This window comes from Pteropus alecto, unplaced genomic scaffold (genome assembly GCF_000325575.1).
Source record: "Pteropus alecto unplaced genomic scaffold, ASM32557v1 scaffold42, whole genome shotgun sequence".
Lineage (NCBI taxonomy): Eukaryota > Metazoa > Chordata > Mammalia > Chiroptera > Pteropodidae > Pteropus > Pteropus alecto.
The window spans coordinates 15564429-15591900 of NW_006434825.1; the positions used below are offsets into that span (position 1 = coordinate 15564429).

The following is a 27472-nucleotide window of genomic DNA, read 5'->3' on the forward strand; positions in this document are numbered from 1 at the left end:
GTCTTTTTTGCTCCTCTCTGCACATCTCTGCCCCTTGCAAGCTATCATCATCCCCGTTTTTCCAGATCGGGGGCTGAATAGAAGCCATCGTTGGCTCTCTCCCTATCAGGAAAGGAGCAGTCAGGCATAACGCGCCCTCTTCTACAGTCAGGGAAATGGACTCTCACAAAAGCAGCATCCTGGCAGGAGAAGAACTAAGAACGGAATCCAGAATGTCAATTACCAGCTTGTGGCATTTTGCCATCTTGAAAAAAACCAGACACAATCCTTTAGAGCACCGTAAAATGAAATCCTTATCGGATACTCAGGCAAGCTGCCACTTAAACAATGACTCTTCCGTCCTGAGAATAGGTTATTTCTAACTGCCTTTCTGTTCTTACGTGGAGAACTCACTGCCAGGTGGGTTTCGGGACTAGCTTTCCAGCCGAAGTAACATGATGAATGGCGACTCAGATCAAAGCGAAGGCCAGTCGTTATTTATCTTAGCGGGTGTGGGTTGAATTTCACTCTGAGAGACGGCATACATCGAATGGCTAGAGTGCAGAGCCCCAGAAAAAAAAAAAAAAGCCCCAGGACAAAATAATTGGTGGTTTGTTGACCATGAGGGTTAGTAATCGATTTGGTTGAACCAGATGGAATTTCTAATTTTTCATAAATCAGAAATGGTTAAATATTAGTAATTGCACATGGTTCAATCTGTCGGTTGACGACTACTCGAAAGACACTTGAGTTTGGATGTCCTCTTTCATGAGCTCTCAGAGAATTTTCTATGGCCAAGACGGCCACACCCATTTAAAAAGGGGACACGGGAGCCCAGAACACAGTCAAAAAGCAAACCTGGAAGATACTGGAAGCTGGAATTCTCACTGGGCTCTCCCAGCTTTAGGATGGCATGTAATCCATCCTTACCAAATGTGCTCCTTGGAACTCTGACCTCAAGGGATGCTAATGGCATTGAGGGAGAAGAAAGCATGGGAGATCCTGGAGCCAAACTGAGTGAAACCGCTCTCTTTACTACAGGATTCCTGGGAGCCCGGAGCATGCCACGCCTGTGACAAATCCACAAAGGGGAGACGGCTTGTATACAGTGTTTTCCAAATATATTCAACCCAAGTTGCTTCTCACCTTATTCCCCACACTTTAACATACACAGACATCACCTAGGAGTCTTGTTAAAATGTAGATTATACTTCAGTGAGTCGGGGACTCTGCATTTCTAACAAGCACCCCGGTGATGGTGACAGGGATGCTGCGGGTCCACGGACCACAGTTTGAGTAGTGGAGCTCTAAGGGGTTTGGCGTCTCTCGGGGACCCTTCCCAGGCATCTGCGTGGGCCTGGCTCTGAACACAGGAGCAAGGCAGCGCCTGGGCCTCACCTCCATAAACTCGGCGCTGGAGCCCACGTGCTGTCGAAAGCACAGAAGGAAGTTCTCCTCAGTCGGCAGGATCTGTGCCAGCTGTGGGGATCAGAGAGCGACAGTAACATTATGGAGAGCCCTGCCAGGAAGCAGAGCAGACTTTCCTGTAGGAAGGATGGAAGACAGCTGCGTGGGAGGTGCGTCTTGCTCCGTTTGGCTTCCTTCCTGAGAACAGCCCTTCGAAGGGGAGGAAAGATGTTCCAAGAAGTGCCTCTTTGTCACCCCGAACCTTAGGGGTAGGAGCAGCCAGTGGGACAGAAAGTGGTACCAGGTATGTGGTTTAGTGCTGCCCAATTCCAATAGATCTTTTGCTCAAATAAGCTCTTAAATTTTTAAATATGCCTCAATTTATCTTGTAACTATATATTCAAATATGAATGCATGTGTGTGTGTATATATATATATATATATTATACATGTGATATATAATAAAAACTTTGCCTGTTTAAAAATTTTGCCTTTAGATGCTTTCAGGTGGAGCATGAACTCTCCTGTTCCCCAGTCTTTGCCCCCTTCTTTCTTAAGCTGGGCTCATCACACATTTACAATACCTGCTGGACCCTGAGAGCATTTAATCCATTTCCCATTTGCTCCGAGAATACTCTCCGGTGGCACTTGTGGCTGCAGCATTTACCCCGAGATAACTCATAACTCGCAGCTTATAGTCCTAACCTTACACCCCCAAACTTTGCCACAAAATATCTCACTTTTATTATTATTTTTCCATCGCACTAGTCTATTGATAGTCTTTGGGAACAAATGACATCATTCTGTTTATAGCATTCTGTTTTCAGTAGTGGTATTTCCATTTACAAAATATAGTAATTCTCAGTTGCTGAAAATGTTAAATCCTAGAAAACGTAGCATTCCTATGCATGATGTTAAATTAACGCCGGCAGTAAGCTGCACATTTTTTTTTTTTTTCTAAACAAGAAAAGGGTTAAGGTCTCCACCCCTGTCTTAGGCCAATGTTTGTTGCTTCCTCGTTCCTCGTGAGACATGAGGAAAAGCCCCCTCTGTCTCCTTGGTCAGCCTAAGTGCTGGGGGTGGGATGGGAGAAGGCGTTAAGACCACCACCTCATTTAGATCCCTAGACAGATGCATGAGAGAGGCACAGGTGGCGATGGCCCGGACGATGGCCCGTCCCACGTAGCTCTCTCTTAGCCAGGACAATAGGACTCACCTCTGCCATCTCGATTTTCCCATCCGAGTTTTTGTCATACTTCTGCATGAACTCCTTCATCTTTTCCCCAAAGTTGTCACTCTTTGACATCTGCGGAAAGACAAAGGGGGCTGATTTTGCTGCTGGGTCCCACCCTCTTGGTGCAGCAGTGGTGGGAATCATTCTGCACCCTAAATATGCAGGAATGGAACCATGCTGAGCCAATGTCCTGGCTAATCGGGCTTCTTCCTTTTCCTTTTCAGGATCCCTCCAAATGGTCTCTTCTTCGAGGCCCAGGCATGTTATTTTCGAGGGGGAAGAGCACATGTGGGCATGCCCTGTGCCAGGTAAGTAAACATGCCCTTCCGCCTTTGAGATGAATTAAACCACAACCCTTAGCAAAGGGCAGGGACTTACTTCCACCACTCAGATGTGAGAACTGAGGCCCCAACATTTTACTGAGGCAGCTTCTAATAAAACCCAGCTTAATCCAGTGGCCTCAGACAGGTTCTAAGCATCCCACCAGAGCAAGGCGCATTGCTCATTCTCTTCCTTAAAGACTAACTGGCAATTCCACAATATTTTCATCTCTGATTTTAATGCCAGGAGGAATGTGAGGAGAAAGTCTTTATAGAGTTGGGGGGTCATTTAAATAGTCCATTGGATTACTGTGACTACTGGAAAGGCAAAGAACTTCAAAAGTTCCCTTAGCCCATGGCTGCCTGTCTTAAATGTAAAGATCGTTTGCAGTTCTCAAACCTTCTCTTGGGTTGGAGTGCTACTGATTGATTATTTGCATTAATGAGCTCTTCCTCATCCCTAATCAGGATGAATCTATTTGGGCAGCTGATGCTTCTTCTTTGCTTATCTGATGACTTTGGGGAGGGTTGTGGGTTTCCTAGGACTGGGCCAAGAAGAGTTCTACTAATTCTTAGAGTCTTTCCTGAATTGTTTCTATTGCTTTTCACCTGTTGAACTGGTCTCAATTTGCCAATATTTATTTATCAGTGTTTATCACATTACATTTACAAATGTGCACGGATGCTCCCAGGTCCTTATTCTATTTAATGTGATCATCCTACTTAATTTTTACAACAGTCTCTGTGACATGAGGAGCCTGTTCATTCTTCACACAAATGAAGGGTGAGATGAAGTGACTTTTCCTGAGGTCGCCAGTTACTATAGCCAGAATTTGAACTCATGGCTCCTGCTCCCAAGGCCACTATTCTTGACCGTATAATGGCTGCTCTGAGACACTGTTTGGGATAATATCAGTTGAGATTGTAGTCGACAGACTTGAAAATCACTCCTGATGCCATCTGAGGAAGCCAATGACTAAGAGAAGAATTTCAGATCTGAAGCACTTCATAAAACATATGCCTCCAGCGACTCTATGATCCCAGAATCAGTTGCGAAGCCTGTGTTTTCTGTAATCCAGGCTTTATTATCCTAGTCACGGCAGGTGATGGGGGAACTGTTGATAAACCCACAAATCACCTCCATCGCTTAAGCCCACTGCCTGGATCTCCTCATTAGGATGCTCTGCCAAGCTTTGAACTAGGAGCTCAGTGGTGGATCTGTGACTCATCTCCTGAGCTACTCCACAAAGACTCACTAATAAGCAGTGGATTGACCAACAGATATGCAGCAGGGGAGGTTAGAGACAGACCCCCGAAGGTCTCCTGGGAACTGGGAGGAGGCGGGTCTAACTCCATGTATTTGAGAACCAGGCACAGGAATCACAACAGACTAGCTCCAATCACCTCCCCTTTTCAATAGTTCAGACAGTCCTCCAAAAGGCTCTAGTGAATTCGAATTCCATAGTGCCAGGCTGGCACCAGGGGAAACAACATCCCTGCCGTTAAGGAGCTGGGACGTGATTTGCAGTCACTTCCGGCAGGCTAAGAAGGATGGCCTGACACCTCCACACATGAGGCCAGCCAGTACCATCAGTTCAGATATGGCCTTGGAGCAATCCTCCATTTTCCACACATGAGGCCAGCCTGTGTTGGTGTAGGACAGTGATTCTCTAATGGGGACAATTCTGCATCCCCCGCAGGGGACATCCGGCAATATCTGAAGACAATTTTGATTGTCACAACTTAGGAGCTATGGGTGTCTAGTGTGTAGAGGCCAGGGATGCTGCTCGTCATCCTACAATGCACAGGACAGCCCCCACGACAAAGAATTAATTATGTGGCCCCACATGTCAATAGTGCCGAGGCTGAGAAATCTGGTCTCAAATAAAGGCGCTTGAAACGCCCTAGGGATCCACTCTGAGTGTGACCCCTCTGAGCATCTTAGATAGGCTGTGGACTCTTCACTACGAAAAAACTCTTTTTATACACATACACAGATACAAAGCTCTGCAGTTTGGGTTCACCAACTGCTGGTGTTCATTCATGAACACCCCTCAATCCCAGACACCCAATGATATTGAAGGTACTTTTTTTTTTTTAGAGTATTCAAAATTTTAAAAATCCTTACAAATAAAAGAAAAACTTTAAGGGTCAAGAGCAGAGTTCTCAGGCCCACTAATCCGATGCATAACCCGAGACAGACAATGCTCGGAACCATGGTCAGAATGACAGGAAAATCCCAAACATTGGGGGTGGGGGGCTGGGCTTACCATGCCAGAACCTTTTCTTGCTTTCTCCAGCTCTTGAAAGAAGTTTTCTAATTCTTTGCCTTCAATATACCCATTTCCTGCAAAGATAGCAAAGAAAAAAAAAAGGAATTAACCTCAGAGCTAGAAAGTAAGACCGATGGGGGGGCGGGCGCAGTGGGTAAGTTGGGGGTGTCACGGAGAACTTATCGTCACTGGTCAGGAAGCAGGTGTCTGGGCCAGCCCTGGACTGTTAGGGGTGCTGCTCTATGGTTTGCAACCATAGAGATCGAAGATTAATAACCGCGTATCTTTGGGTTATACATTCTGTAGTCAGGAGACACTGGGAAGGGTCAGCATCTCGGCCAGGCTGGCAGAGGTGAGCAGGAGCTGGGAGCTGTCCATTACCACCAGCTGGGCAAGCAGCAGAAGCTGGAGATCTGACAGGTGACCACAGGTCATCAGCATCAGGGTTTGTCAGCAGGTAGCTGGCCCTGGTCACCCGGGTGAATAAGGTCAGAGGCAGAACTTGAGTCTCTGGGACTGGAAGGTATACTGAATTGAAGAGCAAACCCCTCAAATCCATGTACACCTGGAACCTCCGAACGTAATTGGTTAAGATGAGGTCATACTAGATTGGGGTGGGCCCTGAATCCAATGACTGGCGTCCTTATAAGGCCAGGTGAAGACAGAGAGACAAACAGAGAAGAAGGCCACGTGAAGACAGAGGCAGAGATCGGACCAGAGTGAGGCATCTCCAAGCTAAAGAGCACCGTGAACTGCTGGCAACCACTAGAAGCTTCCTCACCGGGAACCAAGCCCACTGACGCCTCGATCTTGGACTTCTAGCCTCCAGAACCGTGAGAGAATACATTTTTGTTGTTTCAAGACACCCAGTTTGTGGTACTTTGTTACAGCAGCTGCAGGAAACTCATAAAGAAGGAAAGAGCGGAAAGAGAAAAGCAGGGCACCTGTCCTATGGGATGGAGAGAATAGGTCACAGGGATCAAGCACTAGTGGGGGCAGCCCGCTGGGCAGCAATGAAGGGAGGGGCTCTGAGGTCTGTGGACACAGATTCAAACCCTGTTTCCGCTGCACTTACCAGCCATACGACCTTGGGAAAGCTATTTAGCCTGTCTTCGTTATTCTAATTAAGTGGGATTTTGGATGTAAATCCTGTCACCCAACTCATTACGAGTGAACTGTCAATGGTGCTGTTTGAGTTTTCAATGACCAGAACCTGTGTATACGATGGGAATGAATCTGGCTGAAAAGCGGTTTTCAGGACCAGGTCCCAAGGTCAATGCCTGACTTGGAAGATCACCTAAGGAGTGAGAAGTCTTTTAGGTTCTCAAGTCCAGTTGACTTAGAGATCAGAGTGGCTGAGTCCAGGGCCAAGGTCACAGTTCTCTGCTGTGAAGGGTAGGGGGCATTGGTGGATGGGAAATCAGACAGGCCTAAGGGCAGTGCTCCCCAGACTGCTTGCGGTGAATTAGAATCTCCCAGGATCTTTAAAAAAATATGGAGGTGTGGCTCCCCCCACCGCACAACCCCAGATATTCTGATGTAATTGGTCTAGGGTGTGAACTAAGCACGTGATTGTTTTTTTGAAAGCTCCCAGGTGAATTCCATGTACAACATGGTTTGGAAAACACTGGCCTAAAGTCAAATTCTAAAGCTTATCTAAAGTGGTTGAGCAAGGTTCCCATACAGGACAGTCAACTTGAACAGGAAAGAGGGATGGCAGTTAGAATGGAATGACACACTAAACAAAGAAAATAAAAAAGGAATATTTGCCCTGGGCTTAGTGGGGGCTGGGGGTGAGGGTGGAGAGGAGCGGGGTGTGGGTGTGTGTTCTTCCCAGCCTCTCTCCTTAGCGCCTCCCTGAGAACTTAGACTCTGAATAAATTACCTTAGAGGCGCCCTCTAGTGGAGAAGATGCCGAGATAAATGGAAAGAATCAAAGATAAATTATATATTTTTGTCTGGAGGGAAAAGATGTGAGTATAACTGGGGATGGGGGAACGAGACTTGAGTCCTCCTTTTTCCCCTAGGATAAGGCGGTCATCTTTCTAGGATATCCTGCGAAGCTTCTTGGGAGATTAGCATCTCACTGAGTGGGTGTGCCTAGTAGCCTGTGAGGCCAGCCGGAGTTGGGGAGTGAGGGAGGGAAGGAGAGAAAGGGTGGAGGAGGGCTTTCTAGGCAAAAGGGCAGTCCCCTAGTCGATGATAACTCTTGAGTTGGAGGACTGACTACTTCTCTCTCCCTGGTCACTCGCTCCCTACAGTGACCTGCCTGTTTTCTCACTTCTTAGGCAGAAAGCTGAGGAAAGCTCGGGTGCAGCTTCCAGAAGTCCGAGACTGGTGTTGGAGAGGCAGGCTCGGCGCTTACACTGCGAGCAACCATTGGGGCTCGATGAAGAGGAGGCCTCAAAGGTGGCCCAAGCCAGGGCTGGGTGGACACGTGAGTGAATGAGTGAGTGTGCGTCTGATTCTTGAGTGTTCTGAGAGGCGGCTACAGTGACTGACCGCCAGTGCTCCTTGGACAGTGTGGGCAGGGAAGGCCTTGCCGAGAAGCCCCAGCTACCGGCACAGGGAGGAGAGACATCAGAGGCAGAGAGAGGGGCCGGGAGCTGGGTTAGTGCCACTGAGAGCCCCATTCCTGAATCCAGCTCAAGCAGCATGGAGGTTCCCAGAGGCTGGATGAGCCCCTCCAGCCAAGCCAGGAAGTCCCCCACCGCCTCTCTCTGTGTACCCCAACAAAGAGGCAGAAATGTGGTTCAATTCAACATGCCTGCATTTTTCGAACTGAACAACAGTTCGACGGTGCATCCGGAGCTCAGGAACCTATAGCTGAGTTCTAGATTCGGGCCTGTTTTCCAAGAGCGTTTAATGGTTTACTGGGGCAAGGCAGCCAGACAAGAACCACGTGAACCTACCAGCTGCAGGCAGAGGGTGAGGAGCAGAGATTAGATAGGCAGGTAGGAAGTGCAGGACCCAGCGGCGGGGAAAAAGGCCTTTGCTACTTTGGCCTCCCTCAGAGCAACTCCTGTCCACCACCTGGGAGGTGCCGTATGCGGGAGGCTGGGGTGGAGGGCGGTTGGCCTACCTCCTTCCAGGGAAGACTTCGGCACTCGGCAAGTGGTTTGTTTCTTCTACGACTCTCTTACAGGGGGGGTGGGGTGACTGGCCACCAAGCAAATCTCCTGTGGATGAGCACTGATATAGATGTGGTTACCATGGCAACCATCACTCTCAACCTCCGTATCAAACCTATTCTGTGAACCGTAGGGAGAGGGGGCTGGGTGGGAGCCAGGGACCCTGGACCTTTCCTTATTCGACCTTTGCTACCATTATTCACCACCATTGTGCCTCAGTGTTCCTAAGTTTAAAGTGAGACAATACTTCTTTACAGTTAATCTGACCAGATACTTGGAATGCCTTGACTAAAGGACACGCTGCTCCACAGTGGAAAGAGGCCTGTTTGCTTCTCATTGAGACTTGTGAGCACCAGTTTTCTAAGAATGGAACAGGAAAGAGAACCTGAGTGAGAGGCACGATTCTACCAGCATCTCTGTGACTGTCCACGTGACGTGGAGCACGTCAATCCTCCGAGGCTCAACTTCTTGATCTCTAAAATGAGTAGAACTATTTACTTCCTTTCTACCTTAGAGAGCTCTTGTGAGAGCCAGACAAGGCAATATTGTGAAAGCATCGTGGAAAATGTAAAATCTCACTAGCCCAAAGGATTCCAGCTTGACTGCTGTCGTCAGCGTGCTGGTTCTCAGCCCCGGCTGTGTATTAGAACCACCTGGGAAGTTTTTTTTAAAAAGACACCACTGCCTGGGCCCCAGCCCCAGAGCTTCCGATGTAATTGTTGGGGTGGGGACTTCTGGTGGGCAAAGCTCTCTAGGTGATTCTGACGTGCAGTCAGGGTTAAGAACTGCTTTAGAGCAGCGCCTCTCAAATTTTAAGGGTGTGTGAGAATTACCTAGGGATCTTATTAAAATGGAGATTCTTATTTGGTAGGGCTAGAGTCTAAGAGCTTGCTGTTCAAAGTGTGGTCTGTGGACCGGTAGCATCATCGGAAATTACCTGGGAGCTTGTTAAAAATGCAGAATCCCAGGCCCCACCCTGCTCCCCGCTGAACCAGAATCTGCATTTGAACAACACAGGAACATACCCATTTGAGAACCACTGCCTTCAGACGCCGCCGGTGTTTCCTCCTTAGAAGGATCTTGCCTTTGGCTTTGCATTTGAGTCGAGGTGGGGGGCTGACGTGAGCCCGGGATGGTAGACCTGGCTCTCCTATCGACAAGTGTCTCACCTCGATTGACTTGAGGAGCCTAGACCAGTGCCACTCAAAGTGTGATCCGGGACCCGCCAGTGTCAGGATCACCCGAGAGCCCGTTAAAAATGCAAATTCTCGGGTTCCGCCCCCAGACCTAACTGAATCAGAATCCTTGAGAGTGAGGCCCAGAAATCTGTGTTTCAACAGGCTGCCCTGCAGGCTCAAGATTGAGAGCCGCTGGCTCAACGATGCATCATCGGTGTCCTGCTCACTCATCTGTGTTACTCTGTGATGCACAGTTAAGAGAAGATAAAGGAGGGAAGTTAGGCAGTTTCTGACTTCTTTGTTAAGCTGCCCAAGAGGCCAGGCCACTTGGCTGTCTGTCTGGAGTTCCAATCTGTGAGAAGGCAAACAGCCCTCTCCCCGCAAGCCTGAGAAGCCTCTGGGACAGTCAGATGCCATCCTCGAAGTAGGAGATTGGCTTCCTCAGGCTCTGCTCCAACATTAATATTACTTCACATCGTGTATACCGTTTACAAAGAGCTTTGCATTCCCCACCCCATCTGGTCTTCAGGACTCTGCCAGGTAAGCAGACGGCCGTATGGACCCCAAATTAGAGAGGAGGAGTTTGGGGTGAAAGAGATTTAGTCACAGCTCACAGCCTTGTTTCCTTCTACTCATCTCAGGAAGGACCTCCATCCATATCGGCATTTGTCTTGGTCAGCCGTACACACACGCATTTCTCCCAGCGGCTTCTGGGAGTGGGGTAGGGGGATAGGGGTACCCCAGGACAAACAGCTACTGGATGGATGTTCCGATTCTCGACTTTTAATCTGTGTTTCTGGGCTGTGCTGCTTCTGGAACAGTGGCTCCCAAGCTGGGCTGGGTCCCCTGAACCTGTGGACAGCTGGCAGCCTAATGCTGGGCTGATTCCCAGGCGTGGGCGAGGCCAGAAGGATGGGGCAGATTGGGCAAGAGAGGAGGGGAGACAGCAGAAGCCAGAGAGGAGGGGGGCAAGCCGAAGCCAGAGGCCCCAGATGGGACCAGCTGGGCGAAGCGGGGCACGTGACACAATGGGCCAGGAGAGCCGCCAGGCCGCGGGGACGCCCGCTCGATTGATTCTGGTCCCCGGGAGTTAGAGAAGTTTTCCCCAAGGGGTCGCTTGAGCCCTGGAAACCTCCCGCAGGGGCTCAGTTAGCGAAACCACTGAGGTCCAGAGGAGAGTGAGCACGGAGGGGTCGCCGGGCTGGTGGCCGCCCCATCTAGGCGGGCTGAAGCGTCTTGTTTGTGAAAATAAGTCCCCACGCTGCCTCCTTGGGGAGCCCCGGCTCTTCTCCCCCTGGCTGGCGTAATCGCCCTCCACAGAGAGACGGGGCTCTGGGGCACGAATGGAGGGCGCCCCGCGCGGGGCTGGCAGGCCGCGGATGCTCCCCGCCACGCAGGGGTGGGGTACTTATTCCTAGGGCTTACCTCAGAGTGCCCCAAATCCTTGCCCGAATGAGACACAGACCCCACAGAGATAACCCAACAGGCTTCAAGAAAGCCTCACTCACACAACTTTGACCTTGGCTTCCTCAACCAGACCCCCCTGACTCTCATGTGCCGAGAAGCAATCATTTTTTTTTTCAATCCTATAATTATCTTGTGAATAGCACAGTTATATTGAATTGTAAACCTTGGAGTGTTTGCATAAATACTTAATATATACCAGCTATTTTGTAACCCTGTAGGGCATGTCTATCTTTTTAGTGTTCGAGAGCCCTCATTTAATATTTTAATGCGAGCCGCCCAGGCCTCTCTCCACCTCTGGGAGGCGCTGTTGTCTAGCTTTCCTCCCCTCCCCCACCGGGGACAGGAACTTGGGGAGAGCCTGCCTGGGCACTCCACATCTGGAAGAGTCCTCCGTGGTGGGTGGGTACGGAGCATGGTTCTGGGTATTACTGCTGGGTATAGGAGGGCAGAGGAGGGAAGACTGGGCAATTTTCAAAAGCTCTCTGTGCCCATACAGATAAGGAACAAGGCTTAGACCGTTTGAGAGGCTTCGAGAGCCCCCTGTGTCACCAAGGCCATCTGGAGGCAGGCAGGTTCCCACACCTGGAGATTATATATAGGTATATGTATGTGTGTACACATACATATACCTATATATAGGTATATGTATTTCTTTTTTGGGGAGCGGTATCCATAAAATTATTTTCTTTTACACCATTCTTGGTTTGCTCATTACACAAGGACATGCTCTTGTAAAAATTTCAAACAGTGTAGAAATTAACTTAGAAAATTACTATAATGGTGTCCTATACTATAAAAAATATAATTTTTGAAATCTTAATAATCACAGCTTGGACATTTTCCCATGACAGCACCAAAGCTCTACCTCATTCTCATTGGTTGCATAATAGTCCCCTGTAGAGATTAGCACGATTTATTTTTCCGTCCCCCAGTAAAGCACATCCCCCCTGCCCCGCCCAATTCTCAGTATTCCTTAGAACTTGGTAAGAGAGCCCCTGGTTCATAGAACTTTTTGCACATGTACGAGTATATCGGTGTAGGATAGCTTCTTGGAGTGAGTGGGATTACTGCCTGGTCCTGGGGGGTGTCTGCTGGCTCCTGGGAGAAGACCCATCTGGTCCTTGTGCTTTCAGTTGCTCTCGAAGGGCAAAGGCCAAGGCCACAACTTGGCTCCTCACAGACCTCCCACTGGTCGTCAGCGAAATAGGACTCTGGTGTGCCGTGTGGTCAGAACCACACAGAGGGCCAGTGTGAGCTCTGAGCTGGGCATCCCTCAGCCACCTGAATGTGGCAGAGTGAGAAAGCTCCTGACAAAGAAGTGACCAGGAAACAACAACACAGTGGCTTCAGACCTGGAAGACCACCTAAGGGTCACTCCTAGCAGGGATACAGACAAGCCCAGCTCCCCCTACTCCCACCCCCACCAAAGATCACAGGGTGCGCTTGGCTGATGTCTTCTCTACTGCTGCCTTTGAGAGACAACATCAGAACCCTCCCGAGTGCGGGACCTCGGCTGGCCGCCGAGGAAGAATCTGGGGTGATATGGGGGACTAGGAGATGGGGCTTCTGGATCCCCCTGCCCACTTTGCTGTGCATTCTTGTCAAAGAGCTTTGTCTCTTTAAGTCTCAATTTCCTCCTCTCCAAACACCTGTTCCTTCCTTTCTCCACTGAAAGGCTAATGATAGTTTTGAAAATAACCTCTTTGGATAAAGTCACCAGGATCATAACTCTCCCTCCTGGTTAGGAATGGGCTGAGTTAGGGTCAGAGCCCCTACCCCAGACCCACTCTCCTCAGAATCTGGCTTCTCCTGGACTCCTGGTCTCTGTTTACTATGGAGTCTAGGAGGGGTGGGGCCGTGGCTTCTTCTCCCTGGTGGCTGTGACTAATTGGGCTCCAGCAAGCTCACTCCAGGGACCTGGTGAGCGGCAAGGAGAATCCTCCCAGAGCTCTTTAAGTTTGTGAGCAGCAGGGGGATTCAGAGTTGTGAAGAAACCCCAAGATGAAAACAGAAGCCAGAGTTAGTAAGAAGGAGCCAAGGTAGGGCGGGGAGTGCCTCAGGGGTGAGTTGGGGAGCTCCTGGCAGGCTTTGGTGTTTGAGAGGAGACAGACAGGGAAGATACAGAGCAGGCAGCCCCCAGCCTAATTCTGGGTCCTTGAGTAGAACTCCAATTTGGCTGTCTCCTCATTTTCCTAAATCACCTTTGTGCCATCTCTGGCATTTTAATCCTCTTTGCCTTCCTTCTCTATTAGGTTCACGGTCCCTCCTTGGGACTGCCCTGAGGCAGTGACCACAGAAGACAATGGGGGTTGGGCAGGCAGGCCTGGTGGCTAAGAAGCAGGAAGCAAGTGTTTAGCTCCCCCTTTTACATAGGAGCAGGAGGGAGCCACAAGTATAATGGCTTTGGGGGTCTTTAAAGATTCTTGTGTCTAGTTCTAGCTTAACTGTGCTCCAGCCATGCCAACGACTCCTTTCTGGAAATAAAGGGGGCTGGGGCAGGAGCTCTTCTGTGAGCAAGTGGGAGGGACAGCAGGTGCCCAGAAACCAGAGTGGGGGAACAGGTACTGGCCGGTCCCCAGCTCCGCCACTGCCTTGCTACCTGACCCTGGAGAAGTCACTCCTTGTGTTTGTTTCCTTATTTACGAGAGGATCACGATTGGCCCAGCGGGTTCACAGTGCGGAACTCGAGAAGGGGCGAGGGTGTTTTGAAAAGTAAAAAGTGTCAGATAAATGAAAGGATTTGCGTGATAATCAAGAGTGCTATTGGTTGTCCCTGTCCCAGTCCGAGGAAAGTAGAACCGTGGAGTCCTCTGTTTACAGCTGACTCATCTGGCAGGAGGCCGGAGGTATAACCTTGGCCACTTGGTAACTTTCCTTGAATCATGCAAGTCTCTGGTGCAGATAAACTGGCAGGAGCATCCTTAGGGAATGCGCTTGTCATCTGGAATACTAAGAGGCTGCAAGCTCCTACAGCCCTTTCCAGGCATTAGAAATACGACCCCCCTCTTAGCCCCATTTTACAGATTTAAACATCGACCCACCTCCTTCAGTAATTCACGGGCAGATCATGTTCCTAACCCACATATCACATGCCTAGTCCTCTGTCCCCTGCCCCTGGCTTCCTCAGTTGGCTCCAAGGGAACAAAACTTCACTCATTCAGGCCCCCAGACATTAACTCCTGCCTCTCCACAGCCCTCTGGGCAGAGGACCTCTGTTTAGCCACCTTCACGTCCGCCAGTCAAGATGAGGAAGGAAAGGGGAAGAACTGAGTGAGCCACCACCTGATCCTTTCTCTGGTTCCCATACTCCCCATCTCCATCCCAGGATAAACACCCTGAGCCGCTGCCCTGCCAGTGGTCTAAGATGCCAGAACATTTTGGATGCCCGCTCCAGCCAGGACCTCAGAAAAGGAAATCAGATCACTTAAAAAAAATTTTTTTTTGGAGTGGTGGAGGAAGTCTCTAGTAAGATCGCAAGCCTCTAAGGGGGGCCTCCCTTTATGTCTGAGGCAAACCATCATAGACTCTTGGAATCTCAGTGCTGGGAGCCACCTCCAAAGGTCATTCAGTCTAGGCCTCACTTTTTGAGTGAGTCAATGCCAAGACCACACAGAGCAGAGGGTCCGTCACTGAGGCATTTAAAATCGTGCTTCCTCTGCCACTTAGATATGGAATCACCAAAGCACCCAGGATTATCGCCACGAGGGAATGTGTCAGGCTGGCACCCCAGCTCTCCTCCCCACTGGTCCACTGCTGCCGTGAGTGGGACCGCATGCCTGGGGGGATGGAAAATGGGCAGAAGAAGCCCAGGGGGTGTCAGGGTCCCAATGCCAGTCTTGGCTCCTGTTTCTTGCTAGCAGGGCTGGGGAGACCATGGGTTCCCCTTCAGGACCTCCCAGCTTGCCCTAGCGCCGGGATTGGTGATGGGGCTAACCTGGTATTCAACAAAAGGGGAACTTGAGGAAAGAAATGAGTGGGCTTCTGAGACCTGTGGCTGCAGCATCTGAAGGCAGGACATTACCTTGAAGAGAAAGGTGGGAGATAAGATGGCAGGAGGGACTCACTGGGGAGCCTTGCCAGCCAGGCCTCCTCTCTGGGAAAGCTCCGACTTGCCCAGAATGAGGCTGCAAAAGCCGGTGGGCTCTCTGTCGTTTATGTCAAGGAAGAAAAGTTACTGACAGTTGTCACCAGAACAGTCAGATGTCTCCCAAACTCAGTACCCTGACATCAGCAGGCTCTGTGACCAAAACACCCCCTGGGGCAAACGTACACCTGCCCTCCTCAGCAATGCCCCCATCCCCTCCATCGCAGGTCCCCTGGGATCGAATGGGCTCAGAAGTTGGGAGCTTTACTGACCGTCGGCATCGAAGTGCTTCCAGATCTCCAGGAACTGGGACGCCGTCAGCTCGGCCAGGTGCAGGTAAGGGGGCTGCTGCTGCGGGCCAGCCATGGTGAGCCGCTCGGAGACCTCAGGCAGCACAGCGCTCTCCCTGCGCACTCCGCACTCGGCCAGGTCTTGCGCGCCACGCTGCCTTTATATACAGTCCCGAGGCTGCGCCTGCGCCCGGCTGCCAGCAGGGGGCGCGCACGCTCACAGAATCGGCCCGGGTGGCAGAGGGGCGGCGCCCAGGGCTCTGCCAGGGGTCGCCGTGGGGTGGGCGCAAGTCTGCGTTGTGAGCGCTCAGCGAAGGGAAACAGAGGCTCTGAGGTGCAGAGGGGAAAGAGGCTGCCCTTGCCGTCCCTCTCCCTAACCATCTCGAGTAACCACGCAATCTTGGTAGCACTAGCGATAACGACAACAGAAGTAGCAGCGACACTACTAATGTAAGAATGTTTGACAAGTATATGGCACCCGGACTTCGGAGTTCACCAGGTCTCTCTCGTGCCTTCCCTCGTTTGACCCTTCCACAGCAGGAAGACCAGGGACCACTTTTCTGATGTGGGGACTTGAGACTTCTAATGACTAAATGACCTGCCCCGCGAATAAGTAGCTGAGTTAGAATTTGAACCCAGCTCTTTTTCCACGCTCTCATGGCCCCTTAATGGGAGAAGACGAGCGTTCTCAAGGCTTTCCTGGCGGGGGCGGGGCGCCTCGAATCGAAGTCCTCTAGGGAGGATCCAGATGGGAGTGGAGGAGCGCCTCCCACAGTCCCCTGGGTCTTGGTTTGTGCCCTCCCTAGGGTGCCTCCGTCTACCCTCTGGTACCTGCCTTACCTTGGACAGGCTCCAGAGGCTTTTAGACCTTTGTCTTGGGGGTGGCAGAACTAGATCCTCCTCTACCGGGTCTTAGCCACACCCACCTAGAGACGTCGTGGGAAACTGCCTAGGCCGCGGGCAGAGAAGGCCTAGTGCTGGTCTAAGAGTGCTCAGCACTGGTCTCAGAGAGCACAGTCCTGGGGACAGCAGACAGAACTCCCCAAGGTGGGGACGGGGCTCGCTCCCCATTCTCTCTGGTGGCCCGAGTCCCGGAGGCTTGTCCTGGCCTTGTGCACCATTACCCCCCGAGCGGCAGCTCGGTCCTTGCCTTCTTCCCCCTCCTGCTGCGTGACTGAGAAAGGTATGGACGCTCATTAACATGTGCTAATGAGTGTTAGTGAGCTGCCTTCCAAGCAGTGAGCGAAGGGAAGGTGAGAACAGAAAGGAGGTCGCTAGGGAAGAGAGGGCCACCGGGAGGAGACTGGGGAAGGGTTGTCCCTCAGGAGGGAGTGGGGATGCACCCAGGGTGAACCCCGAGGGGCAGGAGAGTGAGGGTTCTAAAAACACTTTTTTTTTTTGCCCAAAGCGAATGTGTCTAGAGTGACTGACAGGAGCAGACTAGGAGAGAGGAGGAGTCATAGAAAGCCAGTTGGTGAGGCCTGTCTACCTCCCCTTCCTCTTGAGAGTCCTGGGCGGAGGAATTCACCAAAGCGCGGTCCCTCTAGCTCTGCCTCTAAGGAGACAGGATGGCTCAGTAGTTAAGAGCAGGCACTCTGGAATCAGACTGCTGGGTCTTAATCCCAGAATAAACTGTGTGACCTTGGGAAAATTACATAAGCTATCCATGCCTCAAATCCATTCCCATTCTGCAAAATGGGAATGTGGATATTTATCTTAGAATTGTTCCGAGGACTAAAAGAGTTGGTGCTCCCATTATCTGCATAGGTCAGTGGTGGTTGGCTGCGGCCAGCAGACCTCTCCTGGGATAGTGAATGGCTCCCGGAGGGGCTAAGCCCAGAGTGAGGCCAAGAGGAAGGTCTAAACACAAGCTCTTAACCCCTGGGCTGCACAGCCACTCAGGGGCCAGGCTCAGCCCCCTCCGGGAGCCATTGCTCGGGCTCCTCTGCCTCACCTCCTGCCCCCTCCCCTGGCCCAGATCCCAGGGGCCAGAGAGCTCATCCCTGGCTCTCTGAAGACTGAAGCCAGTACTTTCTTCCTGCTTTGGTTTTCCTGGTGAGGCAGAGAGAGTGGAATTCCTACTCCCTACTTTCCAGAGCTGTTGAGACGGGGGAAGATGTCGGCCTGACTGGGGGAGGTCCTGGGTGTGACTACAGGGTGGCCAGGCCACAGGACCTCCAAGCTCCTCATTGAGACAGCCCTGCATTGTTCACTTTTGATGCATGGTTAGTGTCTCTTTCTGGAAGGAGCATCTCCGACTCTCCCGGACACAGACCCAGGGAGCGCCACAGAGCCCAAACACGTCCCTTTGTCCCTAGGCTGAGCCTGCAGAAGCGGTCACATTTAGGAGTTACAAGCTCTGCTCTGGGGTCGGACAGATGCAGGTGCAAATCCCACTTACTTGTCTTGAGGCCTTGGGCAAGCTGTTTAACCTTAGTAAAAATGGAGATAATCATAACTCTGGACACGCAAAGCGAGTGTAAGGACCAAAAATAATGCGGTCAAGGAGTTAGCTGACAAGGACCCTGGCAGTGGCAAGTGCTGCACTAAAGGGCAGTGATTATTTTTAACATAGGATGTTAGGAGGAGTTTTTCTTGTTGTTCTGAAATAGTAGCACAAACGGGGCTAAGTACCCCAGTTGTAAAACTCCCCAGGAGCCAGACGCCTCCTGTCTGCTGGACTCACTAAGCCTGCCCTCCACTTCCGACCGAGGCCATGGGCTTTGCAAGAAGCCTGAGTGAGAGAGAGGGAGGAGCCTTAGCCTTTGGGGTGTGCAGCATTTGTGTCTTCTCTGAAGCCATATTTTTTGGGGGGGACCTCCAGAAGACCTCTCCAGGTCACGGGGGATGCCTGCAGTAAAGGGACACTGGCAAGCCCGCCTGCTCCCGGAGCAGAATTCTGGAGTGTGGATCCCACGTGAAGACAGAATTGGTGCTGTTTCCCACTTAGAGCTGTGTGAAGGCCCAGGCTGTCCTGTCCTGTGCTTAGAGGGGAGGCAGGCGTGATCGCATCCCGTTCTGGGTCTCTGTGGGCCTCGGAGATCTCTGTGGCTCCTGGGAAAGGTACACAGGAGTTTAAAGGAAGAGCAGAACCCACATACCAGGTGTTGAAGGAGTCTAGGGTTGAAAACGGCCCAAGGAAAATCTCCATTCCTCTGCACAGGGGTCCTCTGACTCCCTGGAGACCAGCCACTGTAGCTCCTGCAACCCATGGTGACCAGCTAGATGAGATCTCCTCTCTCTTTTCCTCCCAACCCTGCTCCCTCCTAACCCTGCTCCCTCCCAACCCTGGGAGGAGATATTGCAGCCCACCCCTCCTCTCTAAACTTCGCCCTGGAGCACCGGCCCTCATGCAATTTGCAATAGGGGAAGAGGAGAGTGTTGAACTGGTGAAGAGACCTGAGTTTTAAACTGGGCCAGATCCAGTTTAAACGAGAAGAAAAACATGGACTAAGATCAGGAAACCATCAAGGGATGGGAAAGAGAGATTCGGGGAGCATATTTGAAAACGGTGATGATAAACATGAGAACTTTTATGCTTATATCTCAATGAATTGAGACTCTTGTAATTATTTTTAGATGTCTGAGGTTTTGCCGCTCGTTCCTGATCTCCCCTCATGTTTTATGAGGGTGATGATGATGACCATGAGGGTACCTTTAGGTATATAAAGAGGCTTTAGAGTGTCTCATTTCGTTAGGTCCTCACAACCAGCCTATCAGGTGTGCAACACAAGAATTGGGCCCATTTTAAAGATTGGAAAATTTTAAGCTAGAAGCCTTTTAAAGCTTAAAGAGATTAACACCCAACCAACACCCGGTGGAGGTAGGATATTGGGAACACTCTGACTCTTCCAGTTTCTAGCCCCCAGGTTAAATGGAGTCCTCGTGGACCAGGAGCCAAGTCCCTGGATAATATGACAAAGTCCTTCCCAGATCCTGGCCGCCACTAGAGCCACAGGGTGCCTCCCAGTGGCAAGGAGTGATGCCTTGTCCACTGTTTCCAGGCTGTCCACAAGTTCAGCTGAGGGCCGGTTCTTCCCTTCTCCAGAAGGGGCAGATTGGGTGTCATCCTCCCTTTTGCACCCACCACCCACCACCCACCACCTGTATCCTGAAGCTGTAACCCCATACCTAGGATTGGCAAGAAGACATGCCCAACTCGCCCTCTGCCTCAGACCCTAGACTCGCTCCCTCAGAAGGGAGGGAGGCCTGCTGCCAAGAGATGGCAAGATGCAGAACAGATGACAAACAACTTTCCAGCCAGTATCCACTGGGCCGAGGTAATTGGCAGAGCTCCTCGGAGCACCTGGTGTTATTTTGGAGAATGTCAAAGGAAAAATCAGAAGCCCGAGCCGGTTCCTCTCTGCCTGGAAATATTTCTTCCAGATATTGTTTCTTTGGTCTTTATAATGGCCAGGCCTGGCTACCGGGGTGCTAAAGAGCTGGCCTTGCTTCCCAGAAAAGAAGATGAAAGGGATGCGGGAGCCTAGCAGTTTCCATGGAAACGATTCAGGTAGAGGGAGAATAGAGTCCAGAGGAACCCAGACACGGGAGCAGGACTTTTGAGTAAACTTGATCTGAAGCCTGAGAATCTGTGGAAAAAATATTTCTCTCTGTACAGAGGATTTGGGTCACCAGGATGGCAAGAGGAGGTGGAATAACAGTAGCTGGGGACCGTCGAGGGACACCCACCCTCCCACGACAGGCAGAGGCACAGGGGCTGAGAGCTCAGGCCTCTTTCAGCCCCTGGTTCTGCAGTTAATCAACAATTCTGCCATGCGATGGCTTGCGTGAGCCTGAGCAAGGTGTGCACCATCTCTAAGCTTTCATTTTCTCATTGGTCAAATGAGGGTAACTCTAGTAACTTACTTGTATGGGTTTTGTGAGCTTTAAGAGTGGTAATGCATGTAGAGGGTGACGTAGTGCCTGGAACACAATAAGCACTCAAAGGTTGTTGTAGATGAGAAAACTGAAGGCAATTGATAAGTCTAATCCAATTAATGCAGCCCACCCCCTGGCCAAAGTGATTAGTTCAAGGATAGGCAATGTGAGATCATATCCCAGATGTTGTAGGAGCTATTGGAAGGGACTCCCTTTTTACTTGCAGACAGTCTGGTGTGCAGCTGTGAGGTCTGGAATGGCTGCAGCCATCTTGATACCATGAGTGAAGAATCTAGAGTAGCCCAAGATAAGAAAGGGCACAGAGCGGAGACTGAGGAGGAAGCACATTTTGCAAAAGGCAAGGCAGAGAGACGATAAGAAGTTGGGTCACACGTGACGTCATTTGAGCTGCTGGATCAAACTGAGCCTGAAATACACACGGACTCTTCAGTTATATGACTCGATACATACACATTAGCGTTTAAGTCCATTTGTGTAAGATTTTCTTTCATTTGCAACCACAAAGGCCTAACTGATAAACCAAGGAGAGGACGATTCTCATGAGAGCTAGACTTGGGAAACACTTAGGAACCGAGGCTTTTCTCTTTTTCTTAGAGCGGCAGGGCCACTCTTTCATAGACTTTCTCTCCATCTGCACGGCCCTTCCATTTTCTCCTTTCCCCCCAGCAAGCCTCCTCACGCCTTGCCTTTCCTTGCATGTCTAGCCACCTAGTCCCCGACTTGTCCTCAAGGGTCATAGCTTCCATTTCCTTTAATGGCCTCAGCCTCTCTGTTTCCCTGTTCCAAATGCCCAAGAGAAGAATCTGATTGGTCTAGTTCATCTTTTGAAGTCAGGCCATTCAGATGCCGCTGGTTGTGCCTGGGGGCAGGGAGCATGGGGAGCTGTTTCCTTTAGAGAGTTGTGGCCACTGTGGCATTGATTACACCTCTAGTCCTGGGTGCTCGGTGTGGAAAACTCAAAAAGGCAGTGGATGTGTTTGCTGTAAACCTGGGTAAAAAGCATTCTGACCATGAGCCCAAATGTAAAAGGGAGAGCTGAGGGGTGATGTCTAGAACAGGGGTCGGCAAGCTTTTTTCTTAAAGTAAAACTTTTTTGGCTTCGTCGGCCACAAGGTCTCTGTCCCAACTACTTAACTCTGTGGTTGTATTCCAAAGCCGTGACACACAATATTAAAACATGAACATAGCTGTTTCAATGAAACTTTATTTACAAAAGCATGCGGTGGGCCAGATTTGGCCTGTAGGACATAGTTCGCTGACCCCTGATTTGGTAGAATGGATTCTAGGCTCTCTAACCTCTCCAAGTCTCAGTTTCTTCTATGAAATCGGGACACTAATAGAACCTATGTCGAAGAATTGTTGTAACAAATGAGTAAAATGATACATGTAAATTAGCACAGTGTCTGGCACAGAGTAGATAGATATTGGCTGGTTTTACTCTCTTTATCATGCAGCGAGATCTCAGCATAACTGGATTCTAGTTTCACCAATTTGCTTTATGATTCTAGAAGAGTCCCTTCATCTTTTCTGAGCTGAGCTGGGAGCTGATAATCCCTCCTTCCAGAAGGCGAGAAGGGATCTTTAAAGAAACTGGGTGGATAGAGAAAGACAAGCCTCAGGAAAGGAGGGCAAAGGGAAATATAGCTGCAAATGACTCTGAACCTGTAGGACCTTGGTGTGAGGCTGGCTTGGCCTCTGCTTGGGGACCTGGCAAGGAGCCCTGGGCTGGGTTTGATTTGCAAACAAACCTGCTCCATTTCCTGCCAGCATGGGACTTCCTGGTGGCTGGAAATTTGGCTCCTTTCACCAAGGATAGGAAAAGTGTCCTTAGAGGACTTCTCTAGGAGGTGATAGGGATATTGGAGTGAGGTGCTAAAGATAAAGGGCGACTTTCTATTTATTCATGACTTCATTGAGAATTTAATTCATTTGTGCTGTCTAAAAAATATTTATTAATCATCTGCTTTGTGCCAGGCCCTGGGGATTCAATGGTTAGCAGAACAGAAATGGTCCCTCTGCTCAGGAGTTTAAAGTCAAGTGTATCGATCAAACCACACAATCGAACATAAAAGTGCAAACTGCGTGTGTCATGGGAGTCCTGTAAATATCTAGCATCGGTGGGAGGTCATCCAGAGAGTGAATTAACAGAGAGAAGGGAGGTGGGGAGCGTTCCTGGGACTTAAACCCCATGCACGAAGCTCTGTGGTAGAGGAACTGTAAGGCCAGTGGGACTGGAGCATAGGGCGGGTGAGTGTGTGTGTGGTGGGGGTGACCCTGGAGAGGTAGGCATTGGCCAGGGTCCATCTCCAGGATCCATCTTCAAGGTCCGTCTCCCTTCGACCAAGGGCAAAACTCTGGAGAAGTATGCAGGTGTGACAAGTTAGCAGCCAACATCAGCAGCTGCTGTGAGGTGGGTGGGATCCTGGGCTAGTGAAGGGGATTGGATGAAGCCCCAATTGCAGCTGCTACACCGCAGACAGGACCAGGTGCATCGAGTCGTCCAGGCAGGAGAAGACAAGGCCAGCCACTTGGGAGCAAAGACCAGCGGAGAGGACCCGGTTTGCCTCCAAGGGACCCCCCTAGCCCCCCACTACTAGTTAATTGGTTATCACTGCCCTTTCTCACATTCTAACACCATTCTGGAGATGGAGGGAAGGAGGAGATGCAAGAGCCTGAGCATTTATCCGAAAGAAACCAACACCCTCAATGTGCCCTTCTAGGCGACACGGCATGGTCGTACCATGGATTGGTGAGTTTAAAGTGCGTTCCCCTATTCCTGCCCCACCTTCCAGCATGGCAGGGCATTTGAGGAAGATTAGACCAATTATGGGAAACAAAGAAACTGTATTTTTTTTGCACTTCTCTCTAAGGGATTTGTGACCCTGCAACGCTCAGTTCTTCTTTGTCATCCCCCACTAGAATGGGAGTAGGGACCCTGTCTATTTTATTTATCACTTTTTCCCCAGCTCTCAGCACAGTCTGCAGCTCTTCTGCACTCAATGAATAATTGCTGAATGAATGAATAAAGGGTAGCAGAGTGGGTGAGGATGTTTCTGCTCATAGAATCAGGACCCTCTGGAAGCTCTAGAAACGAGCCCTGGCACTGACCTGGCCAGCTTGACTCCTGGCAATCAAGAGCCAGGCAGCAGGCCCACTTGGGTGGACCTCAGGAGGGCAGCTGCTCACCCGGCTGGGAGTGAGGAGGAGCTGCCTGGACCTCGTCCTGTCCCCTCGTTCATGAATCCCCAGGGCTAGCTCGTGGCTGCTTCCCAGCCTTGCCTTCCTGATCACGTCAGGGAATCCCCTCACAGGCAGGCCGCAGGATAGGGCCCAGGGGGGAGCAGGCCTGGGCCGGAAGAAGCCAAACTAGGGCGCTGGCTGGAATCTTCAGCTCCAGCTGTGATTACCGATAGTCTGGTGCAGGAGCCAGAAGCCTCCGCCAGGCCCGACCCAGCCCGGCCAGTGCTGAAGGGTGGTCTGGGAGGCAGGAGCAGAGGGAGAAAGCTAGGGAAGGGAAGGGACTGTGGTTTTCCAGAAGCTGCGGAGCTGGTTAATGAGGTCTGAGCTTCCAGGATCACCTGCCCATTGTAGATGCCGGTTGTGCCCTGCCAAAGTCCTCCCTAGCAACGAGACAGCATTCCCCAGCTGCTGTGAGTGTTGACTGCTATCGAGGGCTGGAAGCTGGAGAATTCCCTCCTGGAGGTGCTCCCCCCGCTGTGGGGCATGTGCTCCCACGCTGTGGACAACCTTCAGCCAATGACTGACAGAGGATATCATGGCCTGGTTCCTGGTCTCAAGGTGAGAGAACAAGGCACTGCCACCGATGCCCTTGCACTCCTCACGGGGTCAGGCTGAGCCCACATCCTTGCTGGGCTTCTTCCCGTGCCTCATGCTTCTCCCTGGGCTCCCCCCGAGTGCCTGCCCTCAATAACTCACCTGTACAAGACTCCCCATCTTGAGTGCTGCTTAGGTTAGACCTAAGACATGCTCTCAGACCAAAGCTTCTCTCTCGCCACTTGTTGGGAACCCCACCTCTTCCGTTTCTGGGGGCATCTAGAGATATGTGTTCTCAGGTGAGGGCAGGGGGGCCTCCGGCGTCTCAGCATGCCAGTGGTATGCCCGCAGAGCATGCTAGCACCGCCATTCATCAGCCGTATGAACTGGGACCAAGACTAACTTCTCGGAGTTTCTATTTCTGCCTCTGAGGAACTGGGATCATTATATGATCTCGCCGGGGGGCCGTGAGATAGGGAGAACCAGGGAGCCAGGGACAAAGAATCTGGCTGTGGAGTCAGATTGCCCAGCTGCGTGAACTTGGGTGTGTGGTGCTTCTCCTGCCTCTTTTTTTCTCATCCAAAAGATGAAGATAATAGTACCGAAGCTGTAGGTTCCTAAGAAGCCTAACTGCATGTGAAACACTCAGCACAGAACCTGGCCCATTTAGTGAGTAGTAGCCACAGAAAGTTCATTTGGCACCTGGCACAGACAAAGTACTCAATACTCAGTGAGTATGGTTATTTTTATTAATAGAGATGATATGTCTAAAATCAGGTGGTAATAATAACAACAAATACCACTGGTGCTTTGGGAGAGGCGCCCCAGAAATGTGGCAGATGGAACCCCTACTCAGGGCCTGATATGTCGGATGTGGGCTGGGGAGGGGGAGGCAGATGGAACCTACCTGGGCTCGCTTCTCAGTCAACTGGCATGAACCCCGAGGCGACCGCTCTGCAGCAGCCTTCCGCCAGTGGCTCGCCTGCATGCCAGCCCATTTGTCACCCTGTCATCTCCTCCACACTTGAAAGCAGATCCCTAGGGATCGTGGACAAAGCACACAGAACGAGGAGTCGCTTTTTTTTTTCTCTAGGGCTGGTGAACAGCAAAGGATGGCCAAGGGCTCGTCCTTGTGGAGAAGACATTTTGACAAGTCGGGAAAGGAGCAAATTCTGTCTTTCACGGAGAGCAGGGGTCAGCCACCTCGGGCTCTCAGACAAGTTCGGCCACCGCCTGCGTTTGCACAGCAGGCAAGCTAAGAATGGCTTTTACATTTCTAAATGGTTGGAAAAAGTTAAAAGAATGGTATTTTATGAAAATTCTCTGAAATTCGGATTTCAGGCCCATAAGTAAAATTTTACTGAAACACAGCTACGGCCATTCATTTGCTTATGGTCCGTGGCCGCTTTCATGCTGCAAAGGCAGAGTCGAGTGACCCCGAAGGAGCTCTGGGGCCCACAAAGACGAAAGTGTCTATTGTCTGGCCATTTTCAGAAAAAGTTTGCCTGCCCCTGACTCAGCACTGGGCTGGCTGAGGCTGAGTGGAAAAGCTGCTGCTTCCCTACCTGCATTTTTTTTTTTCCCCTTTGCTAGTCCATCTCTTTTCAGTAACCTTTCCTTTCAAAACGTGTGGTATTTTCTTAACGCCCGGCTAATGCAGAGGGAAGAACCTGATTAATAAAATCACACTAAGGTGTTGGTGACTTAATGTATTGCACCCTCCTTTTCCCAGGAGACCGGACTGAAGGAATAAATTTATGAGTGGTGGAATTTTAGGAACTGTAGGCTCTGTGTGTGGGGGTAGGGGGTGGAGGAGGGAGAAATTCTTAATCACAAAGGATGGAAGCTAGGTGCAGAGCCCCGGCCCAAAGGAAATAGAGAAATAGATTCTTTGGCTACGAACCGCCTAGATTTAATGATGAGTGATATGAGCCCACCTTAGTGGCTCCTGGAACCTCCGAGGACAGATGAGACAAGGTGCCGCCTTTTCTGCTGTGAACTCTAAGTCTGCACGGCACAGGGCTCCTGCGATGATCACATGGTGCTGGGAGAACATGGAACCTGTGAACAAGTCAGGACAATGGGAGCACCACCTCAACTGCAAGGCACTGTCCAGGAGGTCAAACCCCCGTGGCTGGGCCAGAGGACAGGTGACAGCTGGCTTCATGCCTTTGCTGGCCTGACACTTGCTCTGTGGGCCTTTGGTGCTCTGGGTACCAGCTGCTTGTCTTTATACAGTAGCATACCTTTGTCCTCCACTTCTCTCTGCTGCCTGGATCTGAAGGGCAGTCACAGCTGGAGGGCAGGCCGGGTTCAGCGTGGCTACTGCCGCTTGGCCGTCCCGCAGCCTGTGTCCTCAGCCACCCTGCCGTCAGGCTCTGATTGGCTAGACAGCTGCAATGGAGTGTCACCCAGCCTGCCACTTCTGGTTTCTGTCTTCCAGGTTGCCCTCCCTACCAGAACCAGGGGGAGCTTTCTGAAGTTCCAACTGTTATAGGCTGAACTTTGTCCTCCTAGATTCATGTGTTGAAGTCCTAGTCCCCAGCACCTCAGACTGTCTCTATATTTGGGGATAGAACCTTGAAGGAGGCAATTAAGTTAAAGCAAGGCAATTAGGGTGGCCCCAAATCAATCTGACTGGTGTCCTCATAGGAAGGAAGAGTTTGGACCCAGAGAGAGACACTATCCACCCCAAACTCCTTGTAGTTGCCGTGTGATGTGTCGCCTCCCATCACCGGGCCTTTGCGTATGCTGTGTTCTGAGTTGGAAAGCTCTTCCCCCAACCTGGCAACTCCCATCCCTCCTTCAGGACCTCGTCCCAGCACCTCCTCTGCCATCCTCCTGGACAGAAACACCAGCTAGAGCTCTGGCGGAAGTCATAGGCTGGATTCCCCAAAAGCCAGCCCAGTCACTCCTAGAGGACAGAGCCTGTGCTTCATTCATTTCTGGGGCCCCAGAACTTGGGTCACAGTGATATGTGCAGCTCCTCTTCATGAGTGCTTTCTCCCAGGTCAGTGCCGCCTGAGCGCCTCCCCTGTATGATCTCAACTCGCAGCTGTCAAGCCGGTGTCACACACTTCCCGCCTCCTAAGACAACATTGTGATGTAGCCAAAGTACTTAGCTCGTAACAGTTTCTGTGGGCTTCTACCAGCTTCTTCAGGGACCACCAGACCACCTGCAAGGGAACCAGAAGTGCCCACGGGGGGGTCAGGCTGGGGCTGAGACTTTGCCTGACATCGTACCCCGGCTGGGTTTCCCTCCCCTGCCTGCCCTGCTCCCTCTCTCCCCTCACTGGTTCCTCCAGGCAGCATTTCCTTGATAAATCATTTGCCCCTAAATCTTTGTCTCAAGTTTTGCTTCCAGGAAAGTCTGACCTAATATGGTGTTGGTTACCTTTATTTTCTGCAAAGGGCCAGATAATAAATATTTAAT

At 50.9% G+C, this 27472-nt stretch overlaps 1 protein-coding gene across 2 annotated transcripts in view; it reads right to left on the minus strand.

Annotated features, from left to right (window-relative positions):
• Positions 1 to 15481, minus strand: part of CALB2 (calbindin 2) — a 25208-nt gene extending 9727 nt beyond the window's left edge. For both annotated transcript variants that reach the window (XM_006909833.2, XM_006909832.3), the window contains exons 1-4: positions 15346 to 15481; positions 5211 to 5287; positions 2603 to 2692; positions 1378 to 1458 (exon numbers count right to left, since the gene is read on the minus strand). In XM_006909833.2, coding sequence (XP_006909895.1) covers positions 1378 to 1458; positions 2603 to 2692; positions 5211 to 5287; positions 15346 to 15439 — 342 coding nt within the window. In that variant the 5' untranslated portion in view covers positions 15440 to 15481. The remainder of the gene's footprint in view (positions 1 to 1377; positions 1459 to 2602; positions 2693 to 5210; positions 5288 to 15345) is intronic.
• Between the last annotated feature and the right edge of the window lie 11991 nt (positions 15482 to 27472).